The sequence below is a fragment of the Grampus griseus genome, assembly GCF_964374135.1.
Source record: "Grampus griseus genome assembly, chromosome: 12".
Classification (NCBI taxonomy): domain Eukaryota; kingdom Metazoa; phylum Chordata; class Mammalia; order Artiodactyla; family Delphinidae; genus Grampus; species Grampus griseus.
The window spans coordinates 43,154,720-43,159,873 of record NC_139006.1 but is presented as its reverse complement, the minus strand read 5'-3'; the positions used below and the strand labels follow the sequence as shown (position 1 = coordinate 43,159,873).

General features: G+C 40.1%; 1 protein-coding gene across 1 annotated transcript; it reads left to right on the top strand.

Moving 5' to 3' along the window:
• Nucleotides 1-683: 683 nt before the first annotated feature.
• On the top strand, nt 684-1,687 carry LOC309831355 (S-adenosylmethionine decarboxylase proenzyme-like; the record flags this gene model as incomplete). The annotated part of the gene is made up of 2 exons (XM_082668479.1): nt 684-799; nt 1,159-1,687. 2 exons carry the CDS (start codon nt 684-686, stop codon nt 1,685-1,687), a joined length of 645 nt encoding a protein of 214 aa, XP_082524605.1.
• Nucleotides 1,688-5,154: the final 3,467 nt, after the last annotated feature.

The following is a 5,154-nucleotide window of genomic DNA, read 5'->3' as shown; positions in this document are numbered from 1 at the left end:
CATTCTCTAAGTCTGAGTCTTTATTCCTGTCCTGCCCCTAGGTTCATCAGAACCTTTTTTTTGATTCCATATATATGTGTTAGCATACAGTATTTGTTTTTCTCTTTCTGACTTACTTCACTCTGTATGACAGACTCTAGGTCCATGCACCTCAAATCCAATTGTTTTAAATACCACTCAAGGAGAATAGAAAAGAATATATCAATCTCAAGGTGGGTAGAGGAAATTGCTTTAAAATTCTTTTAACTAAAAAAAATGTTTTAAACTTTGACAATCAGATTATAAGCCAACTAAAACACTTAAATATCTTTAAGTTGAATGGCTGAGCAATAGTTATCTTTCTGATTCTAAAAGTCTTTCTTTAGCTCCCAAAGTATGGCTGGTGACATTAGCTAGCGCTTGCTCTACTCTCTCTTACGGGGAAACAGCAGACTACAACAGACTGAGCTGTATCTGCCCCTATTTCCAACAGACTCACGTTCAACTTTCGCTCACCAAAAAAAGAAAAGATAAAAAGCCGGGAAAATTTTATTAACCCTTTTAAAAAATAAGTTAATATAAGATTATAGCAAAAAAGGAACCTGAACTTTAGTAACACAGCTGGAACAATCCGCAGTGGCGGGAGAAGAGATTTAATTTAGTTGATTTTCTGTAGTTGTTGGTCGTTTGCTAGTCTCACGGTGATGGAAGATGCACATTTTTCTGAAGGGACCGAGAAGCTGCTGGAGGTTTGGTTCTCCAGGCAGCAACCCAATGCAAACCAAGGATCTGGGGATCTTCGCACCATCCCAAGATCCGAGTGGGAAATACTTCTGAAGGATGTGCAATGTTCAATCATAAGTGTGACAAAAACTGACAAGCAGGAAGCTTATGTACTCAGTGAGAGTAGCATGTTTGTCTCCAAGAAACGTTTCATTTTGAAGACATGTGGTACCACCCTCTTGCTGAAAGCACTGGTTCCCCTGTTGAAACTTGCTGGGGATTACAAGGGGTTTGACTCAGTTCAAAGCTTCTTTTACTCTGGTAAGAATTTCACGAAGCCTTTTCACCAAGGGTACCCACACCAGAATTTCCGGGAAGAAACAGAGTTTCTTAATGCAATTCTCCCAAAGGAGCAGCATATTGTATGGGACGCATCAATTCTGATTGTTGGTACTTGTATACTTTGGATTCCCCAGAGAGTCGGGTAATCAGTCCGCCAGATCAAACCCTGGAAATTCTGATGAGTGAGCTTGACCCAGCAGTTATGGACCAGTTCTACATGAAAGATGGTGTTACTGCAAAGGATGTCACTCGTGAGAGTGGAATTCGTGACCTGATACCAGGTTCTGTCATTGATGCCACACTGTTCAATCCTTGTGGGTATTCAATGAATGGAATGAAATTGGATGGAACTTATTGGACTATTCACATCACTCCAGAACCAGAATTTTCTTATGTTAGTTTTGAAACAAACTTAAGTCAGACCTCCTGTGATGACCTGATCGGGAAACTTATGGAAGTCTTCAAGCCAGGAAAATTTGTGACCACCCTGTTTGTAAATCAGAGTTCTAAATGTTGCACAGTGCTTTCTTCGCCCCAGAAGACGGAAGGTTTTAAACGTCTTGATTGCCAGAGTGCTGTGTTCAGTGATTACAATTTTGTTTTTACCAGTTTTGCTAAGAAGCAGCAACAACAGCAGAGTTGATTAAGAAAAATGAAGAAAAAAAGCAAAAAGAGAACACACACAGAAGAAGGCAGTGGCTGCTTTTTAGTTATTGATACCAAGGGCCATGCTTTCCATAACCACCACCTTGTAGTTGCAGAAAGCCCTAGATGTAATGATAGTGTAATCATTTTGATTTGTATACATTATTATGTCAAGTAGTTAGATATCTTGCATGAATGCTCTCTTCTGCGTTTAGGTATCCTATGCCACTCTTGCTGTGAAATTGAAGTCATGTAGAGAAAACCTTTTACTATTTGAAACTTTACAACACTTGTGAAAACAATTCAATTTGCTTTATTCACAGTGTAATATTTCTCCAGGTATCATCCAAAATTCCGCACAGACAAGGCTTTCGTCCTCATTAAGTGTTGGCCTCAGCCTAGCCATCTGGGACTGTTCTATTCAATTGCTACCAGGATTTTGCATCCAGTTACCTCCACTTTCTAGAACATGTTCTCTACTAATGTTATTGAAACCAATTTCTACTTCATACAGATGTTTTTGCAGCACCAATCAAAGTTCTTCTTCCACGAGTCGAGTCCTCTACAAAAATGACTGCAGTTATCCATTTCGTGTATTACTATCTCACTGATTCCTATACTTGTGTTACTTTAATTGATTCATTCATCACCATGGTGTCTCCCTCCCAACCACAGCCCCTCCACAAAGCAATACACTGTTACACTGTGGGTTTACACTAACCTTACACCCCAGAGGGGGAATGGGGGGATGGACCCTGGATTTAATTTTCTTTTAAGGTCAAGGGAGTTTGGCATTTTTCATTACCATGAGCTCTTTTGGAATAAGCTGGTGTTGACTAGCAAAGAAGGTATAGATGGATACTAGGGAATATTGGCAGAACTGTGTGGAAACTGTATGCCATTCTATGGCCCCCATTAAATGAGATTAGCTTCTCATGAGTACCACGCCTTTATTAACTTGCTAAGCAGTAGTATAAAAGAATTATCGCTACATTTTTTGGCAAGGAGATTTAAGATAAAGGTTGTATTGGATTCAACAAGTCAAGTTAGCTCAGATGATTCACCTTAACTTTTACTTTCGTAGCCATTTCCACTAATTTCTATTAATGATATGCCATAAACTTTGGTTCAAGGCAGAATCGATGTCTTTGCCATCTTGTGACTTAAGAAAGTTCTGTGACTTTGTGATGCATGTGATAGTGTTCTGACGGTTCCTCTTACTGGTATTTCTTCCACCATGGAGTAGCATCAAGTGATGAATGAGAACTGTCCAGGTCATACAGACATACTACACAGTGAAGCAGAGTGCTATCCGTAAAACATAAGATACAAAATTCCAAAATGGTCAATGGGAAATGACTAGAAATACAGGCTTAAAAGAGTTGGCATCTTTTAGCTGTATTTGCTAATATGGACATTTAAGCAGCTGAGAAAAGAGCAAAGCTGACTCAGTTTTGTATTTCTTCTTGTCCTCAAACAATTTTTGATTCTTTCTGGATTGATGCTGTGATGTTTTTGTTCCTTCCGTATTTATAAATGAAACACTTTTTTTTTTTAGTGTTTCTAAACATAAATTCTACTTGGTTTGAAATCAAGTGGTTGGAACACTTTTGACTTTTAAACATGTTGTTGATTCAAAGCTTCATTGAAGAAGATTTCAATCAATGGATCAGTCCGCTTGTGTAATTAGCGCACAGTACCTAACGTTTTGGGGCTATTATGAGGACCAATGATCAAAGTGGATTTTGTTCTTGAACAGTGTCCCAGTAGATTTGATGAACATTTATTGGCTTGAGGTCTGATTTCTCCCACCCAATAGATTTAAGATTTCTATTTAATGTTGAAAAACTGCACAAATTTGTATGGAACAAAGCCTAGAAAAATGAAAGCTATAGATTGGATAGTAATCTAAATTAATCCTAGTGTGTATGATAGAGGAGGGAAAATTTTGGTGCCATAATTTCTCTCTTCATGGTGTTGGACTTAAATCAGTGGAAATGTATTTCTGTACCACAATTTAAGCTTCAGTAAAGGTTTGCTTAATTCATTGTCTAGTGACAAAAATAAATAAATAAATAAATTAAGTCTCTCTTGAACAAAAAAGTAATAAGCAAACCAGCAATTTTCAATCTAAACTAAAATTTCTAAAATTAACTTTTATTTTTACTTGATGTTTTTTCCTTCCTGAAAATCCTTTTTTTTGTTGCAGAGCAACAGGCTCCGGACAGGCAGGCTCAGCGGCCATGGCTCACGGGCACAGCCGCTCCGTGGCATGTGGGATCTTCTCGGACCGGGGCATGAACCCGGGCACGAACCCGTGTCCCCTGCATCGGCAGGCGGACTCTCAACCACTGCGCCACCAGGGAAGCCCTGAAAATCCATTTTTAAATAGCCACTTCTTTGTCAGTGAATAAACAGAACTTACTGGCTTCCAGGGCTATTTTCTTTCTTTTCTTATTAGTATTTTCCTGCACAAATCCTCACCATGATTCTGTGGCCATCTGCTTGCTGCTTGGTTGAGGTCTCCATTGGTGGAGTCAGAATACAGAGGTGAAAAAGCTAGCCAATTTAAGCCTTAACAAATGTGCAACACTGCACTATTAAAAGGGTAGATGGCTATTGAGAGAGATATAGAAAGACATCAAAATAGAGCATATCAGGATAAATCAGCAAAAGTTAATGTAGTCTAAGATGCATGGCATTTACTACTGAATTATACAATTCCATAATTTTAGGTCCATGGACACTTCAAACAAAGAAAACTGTCTGTTTCTAACACTCGGGGGAGGAAAGATAACATAAAATATAACACCAAGAGAAAATAATTATATGCGGTAGAAACCCGTGGAAGAGTGAAATGAATAAGGAAGCAAGTGGACATCAGTCTTTACCCTGGAGCCCCTTCCCTCAGTCAACTAGGCTGGGCCTCTTGGAACTGCTGGTGCAATTGCAGGATATTCATGAGACCCGTTATTTCAGGCTGTTTGCTGTTTTGTATCTTTACAAATAAATACTCTGCATGTCCCAAAATAAGCTCTCGTGTTGGAGATGGCAGCACAACCAGAGCAAAGAGCAGGCCCACAAACTGCGAGCCCATGGCTGAGCGCCAATCACACAGCACGGCTGCTGCTGAAGTTAAAAGGGAGTGTTCCCTGCCTCTGCCCATCTCCACACACCTGGCTCCACACTTCTAGACAAATGTAGCTGCCCAGAGTGTATGCAGAGGCCGTGGAGAAAGATGGTGGAGGCCCTATGCTCCCACGACCTCACCAAAACTGTTTTCATGACGCACACCGATGACGGAGAGCCCAATCCATGGGCAGTTTTCAGCATCTTTCTTTTCCTCTCTCGACCACATGTTCCTTAGAATCGTCTTCACCTGGGGGCTTCAGGACACCATCTTCACTCGGGACTCTTCTGACTTCTCTGAATCCATGGGCTCTGTCTTTGGGGTTCCTTCTCACA